Raw genomic sequence first — 22,727 nt, forward strand, 5'->3', positions numbered from 1 at the left:
TACTTGAAAGATTTGTGTATTACTCATTCCTTGCAGTACAGTGCATGATTTCGCATCAGGGGATCTTTGACTGTGTGTTGGGTGATCGTGATTGTTGAAATATATTGAATTTTAGACATAAACTTTCCTAAAAATATTATGGCACCGCATCAGCTACGCTTGGAATTCCAGTTTTGATGTAGTCGCTGATTGTGACTCGAATAGTTTCCTCATCCTGTAAGCAAGAACGCAGTTGTTTGGTTCAATCGAATAAATCTTTGTTTTATTGGGTCATCCTTCGTGTTCATATCAAACGTGAGCGACTCTCCTATTAAAATGTACGAATCGGCAAAAAAGTCCCAACTGCTATCTGTATAGAAAATCAAAAAATGGTCACCTAAAATCAATACGAACGTACATCAATCTATGAACTGTTGTTTACGTACAACACTGTAAATCCATTGAGCAGAGAGCGTCAGCAACAACTTATGCAAACAGAGAAAATACTAACCGCTAGCTGAACATGAAATTAGACGAAAACGCTGAAGTTCGATATAAAATAATGTGCATAAATCCTTAACCTTCATCTTGAGGAAAACTTTGGCTTTAAATTATCAAAGGAAGATGGAGACAAACGAAAAACACCTTCCTCCAGGAACTGGAGGCAAACATAAAGGTTGCAAAAAACAAATAACAGCAACTGAGGCAGAGACTTTAACAGCTGAAACTTCCATCTCGGAGCTGCTTATTCAGAAGTAGTGACTACCGACAATGTCACATACTTCGTTCCCTCTAAATCAAGGGTAGAAAACGCTGACTAGTCTCGGTACAGAACTTCTTCATATCATGAAAACTCTTGCGAACTGCATGACTGAGGAAAAATATTAGGGTGATCAACCGTCTTATCACTTTTCAAGTGATCCGGAAGCTCCAGGCAAATAAATTATGACGGTTATCAGATCTTTCCTGCTGATGGGTTCCTCTCGTTCTACTGATAGAAGAAACCAGATTACTAGTAAATAGGCGCTCATTTAGATCGTAGACGGTTCAGTGAATCGCGACGTTTTCTTTTCAAACACACAAAGCTTTTAAGTATTCTATATGAAGTATTAGGAAATATAGTGCCTATGTGAAATGAGGAAATGAATGAATACTTGAGCTATAATGTCCTGATATTTACTTAGATGTTTGCACGCAACTCTTAACCAACCAACCTAAGTTTTTACAGATTTGATATACACTTGATACAGTCGCAGCGATACACCAGAACTTTCTTACCAATACTACTTTTCCCCATGTTTTTTTAAAAACTGAACACATTTTATTGCAACTGTAAATCTAATAAACTGCGTCTCCAGGGAACCTGAATAAAACTGGCTACAATAGATTTGATTAGTATGGTCACTGGAGAATAAAATTGAACATCAAAGTAGTATATTAATCGGAGTTCCGTGATAAAATTTTAAACGCTGCTTTACATTTGCTTCCACAATTTACGGTAAGTCACCAACAAAGTTACAGTATTTTACCAGAGATTTTAGAATGAACATAAAACAATCAAGTGAGGCTACCATTGAATTGTTCGATTTTCTGATAGTTATTTGGCCTTACCATTGCCAACAGTGTTTAAAAGTATGGGGGCTTGCTTTTGAGTATGTTGGAGCCGTAAAAATTCATTTGATCCTATTTATAGCTATTTTGTATGTACCGACACGTCTAGCAATTAATCTTCATAAATCTAAGTATAAGATGTCTTGTAATCCCAGTAGTACAGTGTTAAATGAGTTCACCAGTTACGCACTATTTGGCTCAGCTATCACAAAACACAACAGCCTGTCGACAACAGTGGTACTAATGTAGTAGATGCAAATATTATTCATAAAAACGCTTTGACCGTGCTTTTCCCAACTAACACGGTCAACAGTTTGTACTAAAACCTTATACAAATACATTATCGTCACATGAAAATTAAAGTGAATTGGATTTACACATACCCTGACGCAGAGAGGTACAAAAAGTTCCCAGAACTTGTATTTTCTACGCAATACTTATATCTATGCAAATTTGCTTATCTTACTAGTCACTTTGAAATATATGTCAGCTGGTCAAGCTTTGGTCCGTCTTTTAGAGTATAATATTCTCAAAACACTTTACATGAGGTTCTCGAGTATCACCTTTTTAGAACATGGCTAACCGTATCATGTCCTGACCTAAATATACTACACGATACTAATCCCGGATAACTTAATCACAGAAATAACCATCTGTGATAGAAGCAATCTAAAGTCAGACTTCAAAAAAATTCGAGTTGTTTCAATAGTCTGTGTTGAAATCTAAATTCCAACATCCCAGATTGTTTTGAATAATGTTCTAAGCCAAGCTACGCCCATGTACTGTAAAAGCACTTTTGTGTTATGTAATTTGGCCTTAGATAAGGCAAAGTACATGATTTTTTGCCTGAACTCTCCATCTTATCTTCATATCTCACTTGAATAACCACATGATGGAGATTGCTGGTGTGGTGACTGGAGCAACAGGGATGGTTAGTAGAGTGATCCGTCACAGGATTCAAAGATTTGCCATCGAGAATGAGGAAAGAGGGGGGGGGCAGAAGGAGTAAGTTTTATCATGTGCTAGGCCTGATGCTATTGCATTTCTTTGGAATTCAACTATATTCGGATAATGGTCCGTCTTAAAATAATTTGCGTTCAGAATGTTTGAAACAACATGTCTGGAAGTGCAAAAATTGCCCTCAAGGGAGTTACCTCGAAGACAGTCAGGGAAAGTATATTTTAACTCTGAGCAAACGCCGTCACTAGGCGAGTCACTCTGATCTGACTGCTCTAACTATAACGAAGTTATTGTCGATATCTCTAGGAGTAGTGAAAAAGATAGACTAAACGTCTACTTTATCCAGGCAATAAATATTTTACTTCATCTAATACAAGAATGTATGGAAACGAAAGTCTGTGGTCTGGTAATGTTTATTGAAACACAACTTTTTAAATTAGTTTATTGGACATAGCAAGAAATTCATGGATCCTTGTTTAACGTTACCGGTGGTTGTGCTACTGAGTTTAGCGGGGATTAGGAAGTATTCGTTTCTCTGTCACAAGTTTACCTCATATGTAGCTAAGGTAATTTTAAGTATATACGTATTTTTATTCGAAATTTATGTGAAAAGGCCATCTACCACAGATTAGATTTGTCCTGTCATCTACAAATTATTGAATTACGTGTATTTTTTCCGTTGAGATCAAAAAAGCTGTCCAATATTGGACAGCTTTATTGACAAATATTTGTCTCTAATTACGTCTTTCTAAATAAAAAAATGCGAAATGAAATATTTTTATCACTTTGATATCGTCTTCCGTCACAATTTTTTGTTCCGGTTATTTCTAATTAGCAAGGGTCACTATACTAAAAGTAAAACCGAGTAGTTAATGGCCACAGAAAAAAAGTATAAATATAAGTTTTCGTTTCATCTATAGCCGTATTATATGTGGGACTTTTATGTTTTGTCTGTCAGGTAGTATGGTTTTAGGGCTTAAAGTCGCAAGCTCAATTATGCGGTGTTAAGTAACATGAGGCGCACCATTTTTATAACAGTAGGTCTACTGAGATAATTGTTTCAGCAAAGTAGATAGGTACACTGCTGTCTTGTGCCATTATAGGTGTAACTGAGTCAGGAAGTGTGGGTGCTTTTGTTCCTGTTGGAGCCACACTGTATGTTTAATGATAATCCGCCAAAATTGAAGTAGCCATGTGAGGTTGTGAACCTGTGACCTATTGGTTTGAAAGTGTAGCAACTGATAGCGACTATTTTTTTTACTCATTTATTTAGGCATTAACTGTTGAACTACTCATTAAGCTCTCCGTCACTGAACAGACCGGATTCATGCTGTGTTGGCTTTCGAATTCATATTAATTTTGAAGTTAACCACACGAATTGTTTCTGCATTAAATATTGGCTTTTATAACCAGTCGCTATTATCAATCTGCTTTGTTTTGCTTATATTTGTTTCAGTTCTTAAAATATTTACAGTAGACATTGTTACCATATGTTCACATCTCTATGGTTAAGCTGCTTAATTACAACCGCTCAACATTACCGTTTTCTTTAACTTCTCAGTCGTAGACCGATTGTGTTAATAAGTATGCTCCAAAGATCCCTGTTGTTTTACTTTTGTACTGGATTATTGGTTCATTAACGCCAATACGGTTAAATCTGTTGTAGACTATGAGGGACAATATATGCTAATGCACTAAGTAATTCTGGCAAGACTAACTTCTGGTCGAACCAACGAAATTAAAGATAGAGAGTCTGGGATTTCGACACGAAGTTCACCCATATATATGTTTAAATGGGATTTCGGCATTGTAACTGATGTCAGTTCATAATTAAAACCCTTATTCTAATTCCTAACACTGACTACAAATTCTAATCCTTATTCCCCATACTAATTTCTAACCCTCTTTTAACCCTAGTGAGTAGGTGGGATTTATCAAGGTCACTTTTGGGTCTCCTAAGGGTCATCCGTGAATCATAGTTTTATCATACTCCTTAATATTATCTTATATTCAAACGTTCGCATGGCTATCTACAGTACGTAATACACTTCTTAAAACTGACGTGGAAAGATTGGTCACTATTACGAAGCGGCAAAAACTGTAGTTATTGTAGGGGTTATTTAAATGAGATTTAATATATGGAGTTAACTATATATTCACGCAAACATGTATTAACCAAGGTAGTACAAATTTATGTTACTGAACCACCACCTATTTCAATAGAATACCCAACAGTAATTAGTTATTAATTCTTTGTTTTAAGGTAATCGTGATATGTAGTCTCAGTCTATCCCAATGGTGTAGATACGTTTACTGAGTATTCTGCTTTAAATTCACAACGCGTTGTTTTGGTCTTGTCTTACTATTCGCTCCTTTACCGTGCAGTTTAGAGACTTGGTAAATTTAATCTTTAAACCCTTGTATTAGGTTGTAAATTAATTGATGGATTTCATTCGTTAGTTAACAATGCTTTTGGTTAACATCTATAATTAATCAGTTTAATGGTAGTCGGGCCCAGTGGTTTACAACAGTGTTAGAAGTTTCTTAATTCGATTCGGTGCTACCAATCCATTGTATGCTCAACTGTTATTCATGGTGCTTTGAAATTTGAAATTGAACGATAGTTTCCCAGGTTCGCTGCAGTGGAAAAGTACAAAAGGTCTACTGTACATCCTGTTGACCGTTGACTCGATTCCCGTAAAGGCTCTGGGTTTCCGTTCATAAAGTCATTTTTATATTTTTGTCTTAAAATTCTCAAATGTCTACTTGTATCCGGCTTTTATCCTGTCTAAATATGTTTAGTTAGTGCCCTTTTGTAAATAAAATGTAGTACTTTGGACTATTTTTCGTATGAAACTTAATTTGAAGTGTTTCATCCACATTTTTATTTTTATTGGTTCCTTATACAGCTTTTACAAAAGTGATATTTTCAGTGAAGCATCTTTTCGATTTTTTTCTCCGGTAGCACTCCATCCCCTGAATTAGTTCTTCAAATTCTCCAAGTCGCTTATTACTTTAAAGCAAGTAACATTATTGCTTGAAATAACCATCAGTCGGTCATCATCAACATAAAGCCTGGCACGAATGTGCTTTGCCCAAAGTTGTCATACTATATAAGCACGATGAAATGAAACTAACTGAACGAACGGCAGAAATGATTTAAATAATGTTTGAGTATTGAAAATCTGGTTAAAAAAGACGGTAGAACAGTATGTATGAGAGGGAACTAGAGTTTTAAAGATCAAGATAATAAGGAGTAATGTCATTTGTGTCATTGTGACTGATTCTTAGCCGTTTCTTAGTCTTAAGCGAGTGATCTCAGTTATTTTTCTGACTCCAGGGTATTCTGCATCAACCAGCATGATTTAGATCAATAGTCAACAACGTTATGCATTGATAACATGTCATCCCCCTAGTTTTTTCTCTCATGTAGGTAGAGTGTTGTAAATATCTCGAAAGTAAACTCAGCTGCAGTGAGTTATCTGTTTTAAATGGTTGGAACTTAAGTTTATGCAGCTGCAACTGTGATACAAAGCCCAGTACTTGATTTTAGGTTTCAAGTCAAGCATAGTGAAGTCCTACCATGGTGATAACATGGTATCTCGACGGTATCCATTAATACTAGAATGTCCATTTATTACTACTTTTGCTGTTATTATCACTTTGTTGTGGTTAGTGTTGTTGACATTCTTTAATTGTATGTCATGTTAAGAATGTTTCGTTCTCACATTATTGGTTGTTTTTCTAATTATTGTTCACCCTTGCTCAGGTTTTCCGTCAATGTTCAAATGGTATTTAATGGACTATGCTGAACAACCTATGGAAAAAGTACATAATCAAGATAAAATGTGAGTTGTTTCCGTCTTTAATTATATATATGTTTTTCGTTTCTTTCCGATCATAAATCATCTTACGATCACACTAAAACACTTAAAGAAATTCACTCTAACTTATTTGGCAAAACGTTATTATCCGTCTTATAATTAACTAAGCTGCATGGGTCTTTAAATATTTGACGACTTGGGCACCCTAAACTTTCCATATTCAAATCATGAATATTCTGCAATGTAACAAACATTTTCACCGAGTTCTGTCCTATGACAGATCGAATATAACTCAGTAACTAAGTATAAGTGAACTTAACTCTACACTTTGTATGAAGGCCAATGATACTACCTGTCTCCTCTAACCATAGTAGATGAATTCAAGTGAGTCTATCGTTCTTTATCGTTATTAGAGATCTATTAGCAATGTGTGAGCTGGTTTCTGTAACATGTAGCCTTCATGAAAGTTGGAACATCAGCTTCTTGTATATTTGTCAACAATACTTGATTATTTGACGTACTCAACATAGATTTTTCTTCCGTGGCATATAGATAATCATTGAAAATTAGTTCTAAATTTCCAAAGATAGTGGTATATTTCAGTTTCACTAGTCGTTATAAGCTTATTTGTTAGTCACTGGCAAAAATAAATTATGCACTTATTATAGGCAATATTCGTAGAAATCTAAGAAATAAATTGGTATTTTTTATGCGGTTTGCTTGGTAAATGTCAGACTATGATGTGCCGTCCACAACCTATTTATTGTATTCATTTGCCACCGCTTGGCTTATTCGTTTATTTCATCCAATATTTATAGTTTCGCTCAACTAACTTGTTTCTTATTATTAACAAAGTAATAATTGATTATTGCAAGTACTGAAGGTAACTATGGTGGTAATTTAATGATTTTCACGGGAACTCATTATCACTCACTCAGTCATGAGCAGTGTAGAACCTAGCTTAAATGTACATCAGTTTAAGCTGCCACAGCATATCAGTGCAGTAAGATCAAATTAACATGATGAATACTGGAGTTGTAGAAATAGCAGCGAGATTAAAAAGACCGAACATGTAATATAATTTAAGAGTAAAGAATGAATTCACAAAATAAAATGTGTAAAATTACTTCGAAACTCAAAATCTACTTATAGAAAAAGAGAGTGAATGGATCTGTATCATTGGGACCGACTCTGAATCATGCCTCCAACCATTGATCATGATAATTAAGAGGACCTCGATCGAGTAGTCTGCACACACCAACATGGCTCGGTTTAACAACCAACAGATTCATGAGTTGATTCCATATTTTGATTCGACCGTCCCTAGCTTTCTTCCACCTAATCTTACTCCAGACGATATTCCGCATCTAGGGAAGTGGTGGTTAGGTATACGTAACACATGCTCCAACCACCTTATTCGATAAAGATTTTACTACTTAATTAACCGATTTATCGTCTCTGGCTAGTACCCCGTGTTTAACGTTAGCAATGCTCACTCAGATTTCCTAGTGGGGGTCCGCGTGATTATCGCAATCAGTGGTTAGAGACTTTGGGTGACATGGCTTACAATCGTCTACAATAGATCAAGTGCATTCACTCTTTGTCTTCCTTTAGTTTCTGAATCCCGAAATCTCCTTATGAATTTTTGTTTCGTTTTTTCTACACTTAATGTTTCCTATTACTACTGGTACTGTTACTACTTCTACTGTTCTGGGATTTATCTTGTTAATTTTGTCTCTGTCCTAATGTGGCGTGGTAACTTAAACCGACACACACATAGGTTAGGTTCCACCTTTCACACGACTGGCTGACTGATTAATCACTTGATGGTGCCCAGGATATGGGGATTATGGTTGTGTGATATCTATGATCGAATATTAGTAACCTACAAATGTCAATCAGTCAAACGCAATGCAGAACATGGTACGTGTATACATCGGTTAAATTTGTCACACCCCATTAACACATCGGAATAAAGTGGTCATCTAATTTTAAAGACCACGTTTCACAGTCATGAAATAAAGGGATTGAGTATCACTTTTGTTGATGTGTACCGTTTTGCAGAATACGAACCATACACTAATTACCTGTCATCATATATTTTATAAAACGTTAAATAACTTGTGCAATACAAGAAAATTTTGCCATTGTTTATACAGAGATTAGCGTTTGAACTGTATAGTGATTCTATTTCTATCTGTCATTCTGAAACTTTAAAGACGAAATATCACAATCACACCTGTTAAAAAATTAATCAGATAAAAAGTTGATCAAAATGATAGAAATTGAGAATCATAGTATTCAAAAACAGATCTTGTTTTTATTTGAGGGCGTCAAGTGATATTTTGAGCATTAGCAGTGATTTCCGAGTATCTTGTCTTAAACGTGTGTGTTATTTATTGCGATAGAGTAGAATGACTGAAAACAGTTCAGGGCAATCAACATGATTAGCCAAATCAAAATGATATGTACACTGACTAAACAACTTACCAGCGTTGCCATAGTCAGCTCAACTTAGACCTTGTTATTCTTCCAACCACTTCATTTCTTGCCTACTACCTGAATGACTGCAGAAAATCAGAATCAATTAGGCGATTAGCAATCTTAGGCTAAAAGTAACTATTAAGTCTCTCACTGTGATCTGGTATTCTTCTATTGCACAGCGTTTCTTGAACACTTTACCCTACTCCAATCATACCAAAATTAAAACACAGCGTAGACAGGAAAGTAATTATTTCCATGCAAAAAGGTGGTTTAAACTAAGTTCATATAGTAAGAAAATGTCACTGTATATATAATTTTTTTACGTAAGGAGATTACAGAGTGTTTTCTGCTTATCCACTATCGCTGATTGGTTAGAAGTGGATTAGTCGGCGTGCTCCAACGTGCTTCCTGTCTGTAGTATGTTTTAAACATAAGTACCTGAAATTTAACTACGCGATCTCAATTTCGTTGCTTACTAAACAAGATTTCTGCAATACCCCATTTCTGGCCGGCTTCTTCCACGTAGATATGAAGGCTCGTATTTAAAATATTTTGGCAGTCGAAGTAGATTATTAGTTTAATGATTTATTTTTCTACATTATATACTATTCAGGTTAAAAGCTGTGTTAAATGAATGTTCAGGTTTGAGAAAAGTAGTTCAAATGGAATCTGGGGATATTATTATTATTATTATTATTATTATTATTATTATTATTTAGTACATAGTTAATGTATAACATATGGCATTCATCTTTTTGATTTCATACATAAATCATTTATGATCTTCAAGAAACTAAACCATACTTGTCAATATACAATGTCTCAACGAAATTAACTGTAATCTAGCATTTTCTATAACCGTGATTTTGAAACAGTCATGGTTTTCAATTAACAATAGCGCAGACGTTTGCAAATATTCTTTTTGATTATGCTTAGTTTTTGAAGGACGGAATGACGATTTTTATACGATAAAAAAGACTCGTTCTTAATGCAAAGCCTTACAATTGTTTTCACTAATTCAATATATTTGGTCCATATGTACTCCATTCCCTTACTTAAGTATGAAGGTTAGGACTAGCCAAACCTATCCTTCTCTTTGCACTTATTTTTCTGCAAATGTAACCCTTACGACTATGGTTCGCGCTTCCTTCTTTTGTTTACAGGTGAGAAAAATATTACTACGGAACGACCTAACACTCCATCAGTTATATATCTTTGTCGTATTTGTTCCGGTTTTCGAACAGATAATGAATCTTTAGTTGAAACTCACCTTATTGATAGACACCAGATTCAGATCAAAATGTATTCAGAACTATGTTCATGTGATGACTCAAATGATTCCAATCATATTGGTCTGGAGTCAGTATTAACCACTGATAATTCAAACTTCGCTGCTTCCGATACTAAAGAAGATCACACTTCAGACATTTTAAACACTTTGTATTGCCAAACATCTTATGCATCAAAATCTCCAACAAATGTAGATGAAGCTTCTCCTGTTACCAACGATCTAAATTCAGTTGATTCAATCAGTCCCCCACAGTCACCAGTTTCTCCTGTTTTAAGAGAATTGAACTGCACACGTAAGAAGATTACGATCACTTTAAACAGCTCACCACCACTACCTACAACGGCACCGAATGTTCCAGAACTTCAAAATCCGGAAAAACCTGTGGGTATATCCGGTGGGGACGATGAATCTACTTCATCTTTGGTATATGGGGCATTCTTATCCGCATCTAATTCACCGAAAGATGTAAGTTTGTTGTAATAATCCACTGGAAGATTGTAATTGGACAGGTTATTTTTCGGTTTATACTTTTGTTTGCCCAATTTGTACTTCGGAGTACATAATTCCGATTTGATGGATAAAATCCGGTCAGATCTAAAGGACTAGACAAATGTGATCCAGGTCACTACTCAGTGATCGATCGGTCGTAAATATCTCAGTCTTGAAAAAAGTTTGGTGACGGCCTTAATAGATCACTGCTAACGTCTCAGATTGTAAAGTTGGATAGCGCGCGTTCGAACCCCACAGATAGCACCTGATTTGTTAAGATCACTAAATTTCGATACCCTTGATTGTTTATATTACTATAAATGTACGTTGTTTTACGGATTCTTTGTGATCTCTTTTTATACTTCGAACACCAAGTTTCCCTACAATTAATCTTCTGTTTGTATTTGCCGTCAGGTGTTGATATGTTGTATACTAGTTGCTGTTATCGATTACGAAATGAACTGATTTTATTAATGTAGTTCAATCGTTTTCTCAATTCTGCAAGCAGGAAAGGCCCGTACTGAAATCTCAATAACAAGATACATTCATTCGCTGAGATTTTACAAATATATTCTTCTTTTTAATGTCTCAAATGAACTCGGCGCCCAAATATTGTGAAACTATTCGTTTAAATTTAGACGAAAGTTCTTATTTAGCATTGTCTTTAATTTTTCTTCAACGACATCATGGGTTGCTTTCATTAGTTTAAACAAAATACATTTAAATAAATAGAAAAAGGAATGTAAGTAAATAATGAACAAATAAATATATGTTTCTGAATATATGTTGATTGTATATATAGATTGTAAGCAAACTGAAAAAGAAATCATTTAGTACATAACGATAATTTAGTATACAAAAAATAGACATAACCATATGTTATGATTTCTGTTATTACAACGCAGCTACTCTTACTGCTTAGTGTTCTTCGGACACTTTGACTTACTCAATGAGTCCCCAAGTAAGAACATGGTTGAACGAAAATGCAGTTATATTCCAAATAAACTAGGCTGAGTGGAAGTAGGAGTCACAAGAAAAATGTATGTTTATAATTTTACACGAAGATTCTAGAGTCTTCTCTGAGTATCCACTAGCACCCGGGCAGTATCCCAGCCCTCACATCAATCGGATGATTTATGTGACGCATATCTATTTGGTGCATCCTTGTACCAATGTATACGCGTTTAGATACATATAAATAATAAACTAGCTCTGACTAGCTAGGAAATGACTAATCAGCATTTTCCAATATGCTTTAATCTAATCTATGTCCCGCTAACAGAACATAGCAACAATATAATACATGGATATTCGTATCAGTCCATGTTGCTTCAGTTTACATTAACACAATGAAGAAAGTCTAGAGATGCAAAAAATTAGTAATACCTTATTCTGTCTCGTGTGTACAAATTAATTTTATAACTTTTAAATGGAATGTTACGCTTCAAAAGTAGTCGGGATAAATATTTTGTTTTTATTAAAGCCGATAAATTTGTGAGTATAATTAATACTTAACATATTTAGGTAGTCGGTGGATAGTTTTTAGTACAGTTGTAGAAATTTTAGTTCATAAAATCATATATATTGGTTTTTGATAGTTCGTTCATAAGGGTTCAAGCTATAACAGTATATTCGGAAAATTGGCAAAGATTCGTGGTTATCCCACCTTTTTTAAACGGATTAATGTTATCATATTTTTCAAGCGATAGGCTGTTATGTGCAGTAGTTACTGAATTTGTATGTACATAAATTCAATAAATCCATTAAAAAGTAAATGATTTTGATGATGCATTATTTGTTGTTTATTTTGTCTTTATATCACTTTATAACTTTATTGTTTTCTTCCCGTTTTAGCCAATAAACTCTTCCTTGAAGCATAAGTGCCCTGATTGTAACCGTTGTTTTAGTAGTTATAAAGCATTTGAACGTCACACTCTTCGATCGCATGCACCAGCTCATCAGTCTGATGAAAAACCAGGTATTTACAGTGTTTAACAAAATGCTTTCCGATTTCCTAAATTTCTTACTCAAAGTTATTTCAAAATTACGTTTGTTATATGAAGAATACGCACAATTTAACTATATAATAGTGATCAATTTCATTCCTAGTTCATGTTGCTAGATTGAATCCTATCAATCAACCTGTATTATAACCACTAACCCGAATTACTAAATAGCTCAGGGTACTTCATATTCATTGTAGGTTGATTAAAGTCAGTCGGAAAAAAGCTCTGGATTCTAATTCTTGTTAACACTAAGGGTTAAATAATATGACGTTAGTTATTAGATAATTGATATAAAAACAATACGTGAATGACTCGGAACTTCTTGGCGCGGTTACTAACTGAAAATGATGGTTTCGAAAGTCACATAATTAAACATTTTTGTACACTTAATAAATGTACAGCTTACGAAACATTTTGTCCATAATTATTAGGTTGTTAATTGGCTGGCAAGTAGAATTTGCTTTTCTCCAGCCGTTGATAGTTAAGTCAGCTAACGGTAAATGAATCAAAACGTCAATTTCAGATTGATGTAATTTATTTAAAACAGCAGTTATTTTGTGATATTTCACAGTGAATACATACAAATCGACATCAAGTTTTGAGTAACAATATCCAGCACTCACAACCTACTAACTCGTCATTTCTTAAAATTATTTTTCAACCACATTATAGAGTTTATTAGATTTATTATTGGAATATGCGTACATTTTGTTGCTATTCACTGTATGTTCAGTTCAATGTCAGTGAAATCTGATTTTATTTCATACTTTAATCGCTAAATCTGATTTATACACTATTTGATTTTTTTAACTGTTTAGATTAACAGTATAGGGTTTTGGAGATCGCTGAGTTTTAATTGACATCATGAACCGATCAGTGTTAGACCACAATTGAGAACCTGAAAGTACTGGACGGCCTTTTTTTCCTAGTATGGGACTCAGCAGTGCGCATCCATAATCCCACACACGGGATTCGAAGCCGTGGCTAGTGGAATTCAACCGTGTCGGGTGTGAGACATTTATCCACAGGAGACAATGAAAGATTGTCACGCAATATCGTGGATTGGTCGAAGTTAGACATTAATACCGTTGGATGCCGGTTCATCGGTCTAGAGGTTAAGCGTTCGCACGCGAAACTTAACTTCCTTGGTTCAAATCCCGCGTGCGGGATCGTGGATGCGCACTGTTTAGATCAAATATTAAGAAGTGAATAATAGTTTGAAATCTGAAGCTTATCATAGTATAGTTTTAAAGAACGATCAAAACTTGTAGCAGTAACAGTAAAGGAGATCATGAACTTCAAATAATCTATATTCGTTTTGCTAAACATTTGTAGATGCTAATAAGGCTTTAAATCAACTCTGTAGTCGATATTCTCGTATTATTCAAATGACCTATATTCTTCTTTTTTGTTTTTAATGAAACTCAACTGGACACATTCAGTTGATTCTCTGTTTAGTATTAGCTAAATAATTGTCATATATAATTGTAAACCTCAGAAGATATGTCTCAAAATCGGTTACGGTGATGGGAATATTTCTTTTATTGTCTTACTCTAGATCTTGAGTTTTAATATTAATTCTTGTCATCTATTCTTTTCAAATTATATTTCCTGTTTAGAATTTCTTTAGGCCAGTAATGTTACTATTTTGAATCATTTGCATTTCGTCTTATTAATTGCTTCTCTCTAGTACTGGTGTAAAATTTGCAGATTTGACTTGATATACTTACTTCGAAGGGCAGTTCAACTGGCCTGCTGCTCCGACAACATCGGTCAGACTGTCCTGCCCTCCATGACCGGCGACGACTGATCCACCAAATGAGGAGGAAGTCCACAAGGAACTCCAACTCTTGAAGCTCTACAAATCACCTGACCCAGATGACTTACCCCCGACTCTTTTTAAAGATGGTGGTGACTTTCTAACTAAGGAACTGACGACGTTGTTTACAAAGGTTTGGGAGCTAGAGAGTGTACCAACGTCATGGAATGAGTCGATAGTTGTCCCTATCTTTAAAACGGGTACACGTCGTTCCTGTAACAACTATCGGGGGATAAGTCTACTTCCGATTGTGTCCAAGCTATTGGCTTCCGTCATACTTCGTAGGTTGTTCAAAACCCGAGAAAGATTGACTCGCGAGGAGTAGGCTGGTTTTCGTTCTGGTCGTGGATGTATTGATCATATCTTCACCCTCAGCCAAATGTTAGAACACCGCCATACTTATCAAAGGCCAACAATCGTAGTGTTTCTTGACATCAGGGCTGCCTTCGATTCGTTGGATAGGATTGTTCTCTGGGATTGTCTATTGAAGAAGGGTGTGCCTGAGAAGTTTATTAACAACCTAGAAGCCCTATATACAAACACCTCAGACAGAGTGAGGGCATACAACCACCTTTCTCCATTGTTTCATTCGAGCAGTGGGGTTAGACAGGGGTGCCCAATCTCACCATTTTTCTTCAATTTCGCCATCGATGACATTCTGGAAACAGCTCTGATTGATGTAAGTAATGGCGGTGTGGATCTGTTGTCCGGAGAAAGACTTCTCGACCTTGAGTATGCGGACGATATTGTCTTACTGTGCGATAATGCCCAAGCCATGAAATCCGCACTTAATCAGTTGGCAATTAGTGTCCGTAGGTATGGTATGTGCTTTGAACCTTCAAAGTGCAAAGTCCTTCTACAAGATTGGCAGGATTCTAATCCTGTACTCACCCTAAGTGGTGAGCAGATAGAAGTAGTCGAGAAGTTCGTGTATCTGGGTAGCTGCATAAGTGCTGTTGGTGGTGTGAGTGATGAGATCAATGCACTAATAGTGAAAGCCAGAGCGGCTTATGCCAATCTGGGCCACCTTTGGCGCCTTCGTGATGTTAGTCTGGCTGTAAAAGGTCGGATCTACAACGCGTCGATGAGAGCAGTTTTGCTCTATGCTTGTGAAACCTGGCCTCTCCGAGTTGAGGACGTTAGACGACTCCCTGTGTTCGATCATCGTTGCCTCTGAAGGATTGCTGACATTTGGTGGCAACTCCATGTTAGTAATACAGAGGTTCGGCATCGTGTGTTCGGGCACAGAGACGATAATGCAATTGGTGTCACCATCTTGAAACACCGACTTCGGTGGCTTGGGCATGTTCTACGAATGTCGTCCCAGAGAATTCCACGTCGTGCATCATTTGCCGACTCTGGGACTGGTTGGAGAAGGCGGAGAGGTGGTCAGTATATGACATGGTGTCGTGGTGTGAAAGAAAGCTGCAAAGGACTGGCTTCCGTTGGTCCTTCTTGACTTCTTGGCTGGGGTCGTAGAGATGGTGCTACACAGTGGCTAGAGACGTTATCAGATATGGGTCAGAATAGAAGTCAGTGGCGATCCTGCTGTAACGTTCTTTTACTTTCTTCATAAAAAGTGGTTGTTTCTCCCTTAACTGAAAGATTTCTTCTGATTGTACCTTTCCGTTCCCCCATTTTTACCATTATTATTATTACACCACCTTACGTCAATCTCTTCGTTATTATTCTCTCTTTTTTTTCCTTCCCCTTAAATTCTAATTGTTTTGTGTGGCGCATTCTTTTACCAGTATTTATGTGTTCCAATAAATAAAACTTACTGATATCTTGATATCTTAATAGATATATGCTTCTCCTAGGCTACGAAAGTACGTTTATGTACCTTTGTGTTATGTTTGTAGTATACAGCAATTATAATGAAATGTTGCACATAAAATAAGGAAACAATTCATTCGTACTGTAGAGTAGAAAATCAAGTCTCCGCGATGGATGAAAGTAAATAGATAATGTAATGCTAGGGAATAAATAATAATTTATATATATTCAATAGAGCACAAATTTGTATCACTTCAAGTCCCCACCTTCCACATCAGCGCAGCAACAACAGTATGATCTACTAAGGAGTGTAAATACCAACTCTGATTTTAATAGAAAACCGAATATAATGGTTACGTCTAAGTGAAACTAATGAAGTCGGCTGATAAAAGTATAGAATAGTAGTTTAACACAATTTAAACATATGTAAATAATGAGTGTATATATATCACTGAGATCGATGTTGTCACATGTAGCCTAATTTATGCAATTGGGGATGCCGTTTATCTCACAAATACCAAAAAAAGATTACTTCTGCTGATTATCTTTCGTTTTTTTTTTCATTTTTTTCGGCTAATTTTTTTATTTAGTTGATTTAGATGGCCATTCACCTGAGAAATATTCATCCACCACTGTAAACTATGAATTTATGTGCTCTCAGTGCAATCGTAGTTTTGCTACCAGTCAGGCATACAAAGTAATTTAACAATTTTCGAATGGCGTTTTCATTGCATTAGAACTGTATTTTTAGTTACACTTATCACTTCCATATTTAGTCTTGTTTTGTATAATGTGGAAAATTAATGATTGATTGGAAAACTTCAAATAGTTTCAGTAAATATTTATCAAATTAATATTTGGCATCTGAACACACCAGCATTATGATTAATTGTATATTAAGAGAAGTAACGTCAATTACTATGATGTTGTTCTACTAAATATCATTTTATCACTAGTTGCAGCTGTATTTATAAAAGTAATTTACCCCAAAATGTCTATCTATTATGACGTTTAATAATGTATCCTCTATTATCATGGTGGTTTTTCTTCTAAAGCGACAAGTGCAGTGGTTAAGTTCTGTTTGTTGTTACTTACGATAATGCCATTTTTATCAGTTATTTCAGTCTTTTTATACAGTAGCGCTAGTTTATAATACTAATCTCTAGAGAATTATTAATGATATTTATCATGTTTTAATTGAGTGGATTATTAATGAATTGTTCTCACTATCTTATATGAGCTTATTATGCAAAATAGTAGGACTACATGCTCAATATGATCAAGATGAATACAGTTTGTCCTGTATATCTAGTGAAATAGTGCTATTATGTAAGAGTGTACTAACAAGAATGTCGCAGAGATAATGAAGTTGCGGAACGAGTCAAAGTAAATTCATGAACCTGTTTCAAAGTAATGAGTGTGCTTATTTCCAGGTTGTTCGGTTTAGGGAGTTAGGAAATGCTGATTTCAAGCCAGTAGTGTACAAACGCTTCATGACCCTGAAGAAACTTGGCTTATGAATCTGTTTCTGACTATTGGCTAACGTAAGACGTAATTTAGTGTTTCCCGTTTGTCATATAGATCCGACCTCTAGGTCAAAGGCTCGAGGAATGACCCCTTAAGAAAACCACTTTCTCAGGTCTGAGTACTCAAGCAGTATTTCAGTCCATACACAAATTTGTTGATGAGTAATTATGAATAAACTTCGCTGTTTTCCTCAATTAGCTATCTTTTCAAGAGATATACCGACTCTGTTACAAATGTATTTATATTTATTTTTTGCTTGCATAACTCATCAATAATTTTGTTGCGTGGACACTTGATACTTTTGTTTGGATAATGCGTCAAGTAATGGGTAACACCTTTGATAGTACTACCATGATCCCCTAAGGCAAGAGGATTGTGATAACTAAAGTCTAGAAATGATGTTATTTCTATTTACTGCATAATAAGTGTACGTTTGTGTTTAGTGTATGCAGTTCTGTTATTTATAATTTAAAGTTCTCTGTTGTATTTATGGGCTAGGGTATAGGGAATAATGTAAAGTAACTATTATGAATGACTAAATTGAATGAAACTTGGCTTGTTTTATATTCACACTATTTTCAAGAAGGATTTCTAAATTATCCACTAAATTCTGTCTATGTTCATTGTAGATCCATGCAAGAGCGCATAAATCAAGTAAGTAACTATTTAACTTTATTTCTTCATATCAACTCTCTTGTTATCACTAATATTATTATTAGAAGTGTTATAAAAATGACTGTTCATGATAGGGTTCTGTTTCAACCTCCTTCTCGGAAATGCATATTTTACCTTCATAGATAGAACGATAGGCAATGCATATGAACTTCTTGAGTGCATGTGGTGTTTATGATTTAGGCTTATGGCGATTTCTGCGTACGAATACGAGATTCTTCTAATACTAATGGGATTTAATACGAACTCCATAGATCAGGCAACTGACGCACAATGCTTCAACGATTATCCCCAACGCAACGCGGTACGCAACACAAAAAGCATGATATTTAACTAAGTCAAACTTGAAATATAACAACTCTTAGTATATAGCAATAGAAAATGACCTTTGGACCCCATAAAACTAGTAAATTAGAAGTGAGAATAGCCAATCAAATAAGAACCAAGGCCAGCGCGATAGTATGGAGTGGAAAAAAGTTATTCCAGTTATGTAGTTATGGAAGAACTAACGTTTATTAAAGAAAACTAGTTATCTCAAGGTCTCCTTAGGAGCGTACAATTTCGCACACTGATATATGAAGAAATTTATTCTCTTCTAACAGAGTCGCAGTTTTGAAGGTCACAAGCTGCTTTCCTTTAGTTTGAAAACTTATATTTAGAAATCCACTTTCCTATGCTGTTTCAAATAGTACCTTTCAAGTCTGGTCTATAAAATATCAGTGTAAAATGAGTTGTCTACACATACCTAAAGTCAAATCTAGTTGGATAGCGTGAAGAACTCGAATCATTGACCATCTTCAATAATCAAATGCATCTAAGCACATGACATAATTGTCAGTGAATTACGAAAGCACTGACAAGTAATCCTTTTAAATACTTATTTTTCCGACCAAAAATTAGACGTGAAATAATGTGTTTCACTTCCTTGTACATTCCAATTCAACTACTATGAACTCAACCAGACAAATAGGAAAAATATAACTGCGTAAGAAGCTGTCTTGCTAAAAAAATGAATGAAAGTAATCATACCTTACTCATTTTCAGGTGGCCAAACTGGTCTAAACAGAGGTATGGGGAGTGACTTGTGGTTAATGATCCAGTTAATATAACTTTCCTACATCTCTACCTTAATACAATATATAGTTTGTCCCATCTTAAGGGAGATAATGTATCTTACTTCTAAAGAGGTGGCTGTCGACATCATAAATAATGATCTTTTCTTAAACTCTATAATGTAAAATATATTCTTTAACTAGTAATGAAATTGTCAGTTTATTAAATAGAAGTTTGTTACTCGAGTAATCTACAACTATATCTACACATTTCATTATTCTTTTTAACCTTATGTATGTAGTTCTTTATGTAGATTCATTTATAAAGTTTTCCCTATGTTGATTTGAATAAGATAAATTCTAGTCAAATAACGCTTAGTCACATAACACTATCTTCTATACAATCAAACTTGATGATTTAAAAGGCAAGCGCGTTTTTCACTTAAATCCGACAGAATGAATAACATTTTAAAATCTGAACTATGTTTTCTTAATCACTACGTTCAATTGCTTATTTCTTTGCACAGATTTAATTAACTCATTTTATGTTGAAAGAAATTTGCCCTATCGAGTTACATGAATAAATTTCGAATTATAATTATATTACTTACTGAAATTGTATCATATACTCCAGTTTGGATTTTACCTAGAAATTAGTTAAAGAAAATTGTTTTTATCTTTTTTCGTTGCTAAATTTAGACAAAAAGTCCACGCGATCTAATGATACAGTTAATAGTTATAGGAATGATTTACTTGATAGTAATAATAATAATCATCGTAAAGAAAACATCATTGAATCTCGATATCGTACAATTCTAGTGAGTATCATAATGATTACTGTATTCTACGTTCATTTAATGCATTTTTTAATTAATGTAATGATAATAATTACCATTTGTCCGTTAACCCATAAAGAAGGTTTATTATACTTTCAAACAGTTTAGAAGTAGTGATCTAGTTGTACTGTTTAGTTAGTTTGGATTTCATCATTATAATTTATATTATCGTACTATATGTGTTACTATGTCAAATGTCAGTATGATATTGTAGTATCATTAAACTATAGATTATAGTTCTTCAATTCACACTTGTAAGAGAACTTATATAGGTAACTTAGAACAACGATAACACACATTACTGGTGTTTTAGTTTCTACCTTGATGATATTATTCATCATTTCCTTGTAAACATTGAAATTAACCACTTGTTTGTACCTTATATCATGTAATTTATCAATATATTAGCTCATCTACTTGCCGTCGATTTAAAAATAACTTATTCCGTGTATTCAAACCGTAATCAAGTATAATTTTTCTGTTGACAAATGGTTTATAAAGTATTGTGAATCAACATCGTGACATTTTGTTGTTACAACCATTTATGACAAAAATCGTTGCTGTAGTAATTTTTTGTCTCTATGCAATGAACGAGAACACAGGTGGGGACAACGAATATATATTTTAACATAAAATTACAGAATCTCTTGGAAAATATGAGAACCATACATTGAATACTTCATTTGCGAAATTCCATCATTTATCCTTCACAATCTGTATGATTCTTCCTATTCGTTATTTCTTTCTATTTTCCCTGCTATTCTCTTCAACTTGATATTCTTAGCCTTCTACTGATAGGGTTTCCACTTCCAATTGGTCTTACATATGTTACTTATGTCGACAGATATAAGTAGCACACAGCACATCTATAGTAACAAACATATTTTGTTTAGATTTTTATCTCTCACACACTCACAAACTTGCTTTATTTGAGATATGATGAGGAATAAATAGTTTGCTTTTTATTTTATCCAAATACTTTTAGGGGATTTTCTGAAGAAATAATCATTAAAACAAAGATATGAAACATGGAAGGTTATTTTTTGGTGAATTAGTTTGAATAAGTTTAATAAGTATTTATCAAACAATTGTTTTTCATGTCTAATTGTAAACCAAACTCTTCTGATTCATTGTTTATTGTTATATCTTATTACTTATAAAAAATAATGATTATTTGATCATAAATTAGTTACTTAGTTTTATTTAAAAAGATTTTCTTAGATATGTCTGCCCTTAAACCGTGAGATTAAAACTGCTTTATACCTTTCTTTTTACGAACTAGTTCTTTCTTCTTGTATTATATCTTTATACACAATCTTTCTTTTATATATTACTATCATCGTAGTAACTATTATTAACTTGATGTTCATCTTATTGTACTAATGAGATGTGGCAACTTGAACCGATGCATATTTGTGCTTGGTCCTACGTTGTAGCTGACTGACTGAATAATTATTTGCAATTTTACATAGAATAGACTGGTAAAATTTCAGTCAAAATATCAACTATGGGGTAATCTAAACCATTACAAACTGGATCGAAACTGATTACAATGTTATGAAGCTATCAGCCTAGCCCTGTTCAATTTTGAATATTCACTAGAAAGATGTTTAACTGTTCATCGTACCTTGTATTTATTATTACTTTTTGCTTTTTCCCAAAAAAATGGAACGAAAATGTAGCCTAAACCGTGTAATAAGCAATCATCCATGCAGTTTTCATTGCTGGATCTAAAACCAAAACGTCGAAATGCTCGTCGTCAGACTAACAGTTTATTTTCATCTGAACAAAATTCATTATTGGCAAGAAAAGTCAATAAGAACGATGGTGGTAATAATACTTCTATTGGACTATGCAAATATTCATCAAATTATACGTCGAACGGGAATCTGCATATTCATCCAAATTCAGCCAACATTGTTCTCCACTCTGCAAATAATAATCCTGATAACCAAAATGATAGTATGAATATAAATAATCATGTAATTTATGATTCTATGGTCAACACAAGTGATACAGTTAATAAACCACCGCATTTACTCACTGTTGCAGCAGCTTATGCCTCCCAGATTTCTTTCACTACATGTAACAGTAGTGATACGTCACAAAATGTAAGTAGTAAATTACAAATGCAATCATTTTAACTATTTGCTGTGTTTTGTTTTAGCAGATCAGATTACACTTCATTTTATCGAGACACCAGCATTTGGTGTATGCATAGATTTTTCCTATCTCCTTTTAAACCATAGAGTTCATTGTTTGACACCCATAGAATGCTACATGTGATGATTCTAAAAATTGATGTTAACAGTCTACCTCCGTTGATGCGTTGAATCTATTCTTAACATGCAATTCTTTGATTTATATGTGTTATCAGTGATTGAGATCATGAGTCAATTGA

The 22,727-nt window shown here is 34.4% G+C and overlaps 1 protein-coding gene across 1 annotated transcript in view; it reads left to right on the plus strand.

Moving 5' to 3' along the window:
- The window catches only part of KIF11 (Kinesin- protein 11), a 110,278-nt gene that overhangs the window by 78,391 nt on the left and 9,160 nt on the right, over window positions 1-22,727 (plus strand). Inside the window, exons 1-8 of the mRNA XM_051216196.1 lie at window positions 3,045-3,116; window positions 6,320-6,398; window positions 10,022-10,614; window positions 12,493-12,616; window positions 16,830-16,936; window positions 18,396-18,420; window positions 20,190-20,308; window positions 22,009-22,437. Of these exons, the coding sequence (XP_051066763.1) occupies window positions 6,356-6,398; window positions 10,022-10,614; window positions 12,493-12,616; window positions 16,830-16,936; window positions 18,396-18,420; window positions 20,190-20,308; window positions 22,009-22,437 (1,440 nt within the window). The 5' untranslated portion in view covers window positions 3,045-3,116; window positions 6,320-6,355. Of the gene's footprint in view, window positions 3,117-6,319; window positions 6,399-10,021; window positions 10,615-12,492; window positions 12,617-16,829; window positions 16,937-18,395; window positions 18,421-20,189; window positions 20,309-22,008; window positions 22,438-22,727 lie in introns of the transcript that reaches the window.

This window comes from Schistosoma haematobium, chromosome 4 (assembly GCF_000699445.3).
Source record: "Schistosoma haematobium chromosome 4, whole genome shotgun sequence".
NCBI lineage: Eukaryota > Metazoa > Platyhelminthes > Trematoda > Strigeidida > Schistosomatidae > Schistosoma > Schistosoma haematobium.